The 1,986-nt window shown below is 36.6% G+C and overlaps 1 protein-coding gene across 1 annotated transcript in view; it reads left to right on the forward strand.

Moving 5' to 3' along the window:
• LOC119582062 (protein SMG5-like) overlaps positions 1-1,960 on the forward strand; it is a gene marked incomplete in the record, with an annotated part of 14,949 nt that extends 12,989 nt beyond the window's left edge. Inside the window, 3 exon segments of the mRNA XM_037930302.1 lie at positions 237-391; positions 526-616; positions 724-1,960. Coding sequence (XP_037786230.1) covers positions 237-391; positions 526-593 — 223 coding nt within the window.
• Between the last annotated feature and the right edge of the window lie 26 nt (positions 1,961-1,986).

A 1,986-nucleotide genomic window follows, 5' to 3' on the forward strand; every position in this document is an offset into this window, starting at 1 on the left:
ATATATAATGTCTTTTTAGACTGTGGCTATTTTTTTAGAATCAGGCTAAAGGACATACATTATTATTAATACTTTTATCCTTTTATCCTTTTTTTCTGGCCTCTAATTCTTACACTTTTGTAAAGGCAACCTTTATTTTATTAGTTTCAGTTTTTTCAATACAACCTATAATTTTTTGGTTGTAAAAATGGATTTTGTTGACAAAGTTCTGAAAATATTTAACCACTGTTTCTCAGGGAATGGTATCAGATTCTGGAATGCTGTCATTACCTGAGCGCTCAAGTCCAGCAGAATTCAGCCAGTGTAAAAGCTGCCACAGTGACGCTCTTGACTGGAGAGCACCAGTTACCCAATTCCTCCTTCTCTCACTCTGGCCTTGCCCATGCTGCTGGTAAGTGGCTGAACAGTGTGGTTCATGTAAACAAAAGTTCATTGGGAAATGAAGGTTCACTTGTTATTTAAATGGAAAACTTACCTGTATTTGTATATTTCTAATAGTGCTTTTGTTCCGTTTTTACAATTCAGGTGCAGTTTTGGAGCATATAGAGGAGTTTATGCGGAAATGGCAAACATCCACTAAAGGGCATAGCTGATCAAGAACAGATGAATGGAAAAGGTAAGGCTTTAGCCCATGCCCTTGTAAACTCCCAATAGATTAGTGCTTTTCATGTTTATCATCAAAGGCCAAAGAATGTTTGTTACTGAAACTTGCAATCTTTCCAGGCTAGCTCCTGATTGGTAATGACCCACCATCCTCCCTATCGGTGCGTCAAATAGAACATCCACCACCTGGCCCAGTGCACATATCAGGCCAAGTCCTCAACATTGGCCCTGGGGTCAGTGCATCATGTATGTGCAGATGCACGAAGAAAGTATGCACCAGGGGCCACGGTGAAGTGTGTCAGTCATCCCACAATCCTAACTGCGGGTATATTGGGTTACTCTGATTCCACCAGTTGGCGGAACTCAGTCCTCCATGGTTGGGTATAGGAAATTCTAGTGGATGTTTCCAGAGATGGTGAAAATGTAGGTTGCAACTGGGATTAAAGATCCTGTTAACCTTTATAATCAAGTCTTTTATTTCATTTGGAAGAGGTAACACCTTTCAATAATCACTTTAAAGAATTGACACCCTCTAAATGCTGAGAGAATAAGGTTGAAGATCATACAGTCACTGCATTTATACTTTGTGGCAAGTACTTGAAAAAATACCCAGGCTAAATCTCCATTCATGAACCTGATGAGTACTAACAGGGGTACATCAAACAATTCATGAGCAAAGATTGTGTGTAGTAAAGGTTTGCTTTTTCTTTTTTTCCTTTCTGTCATTTTTTATTAATAATTTTATAATTTGGAAATCAATTTTTTTTTAAATAGATAGTAGTTAATACTATTACATGAAAAAAATATTTCATTTACCGACAAATGAAGAAATTATTGTCAGAGCACCTCGGTTTTTGAAGACATCGTGTGAGTTTTAACATACATCATTGTACTTGTGGCTTGATGCATAGAAACAGGACATATTTCCTTGGTTTTAGAACATTACTACTGCCTTGCAAGGTAGGATTTATATACTACAGAAAGCTTGTACCCCCACAACTGTCAAGTGTGCCAAAATACAGACTAAAAGTGCAAAATTCTTAAAGTTTTTCAAACGCTTTCCATTTTATATCAGAATGAAACATCCTGCTGGCAAGGTTTTCCTGTGTATTGTGGGTTGTGATATTTGTTTAATGCATTCTTTCAGTATCTTTCTATGCTTACTCAGTGAAATCCCTGAGCTGAACATGGATTTGGACAACGATACAGATTTGGCATGATATACTATGTCCAAGAGTTACTCATCATTTTTATCTTTGCTGTGACCTGTTTGATTCATTCATTTTATGTTTTTTTATTTCCTTATTTGAAATTGCATTCATCAATGGTCTTAATAAAAGAAAATATTTGATAGGCACTGATGTATTTTATTCACCTAGAAGA

This window comes from Penaeus monodon, chromosome 15 (genome assembly GCF_015228065.2).
Source record: "Penaeus monodon isolate SGIC_2016 chromosome 15, NSTDA_Pmon_1, whole genome shotgun sequence".
Lineage (NCBI taxonomy): Eukaryota > Metazoa > Arthropoda > Malacostraca > Decapoda > Penaeidae > Penaeus > Penaeus monodon.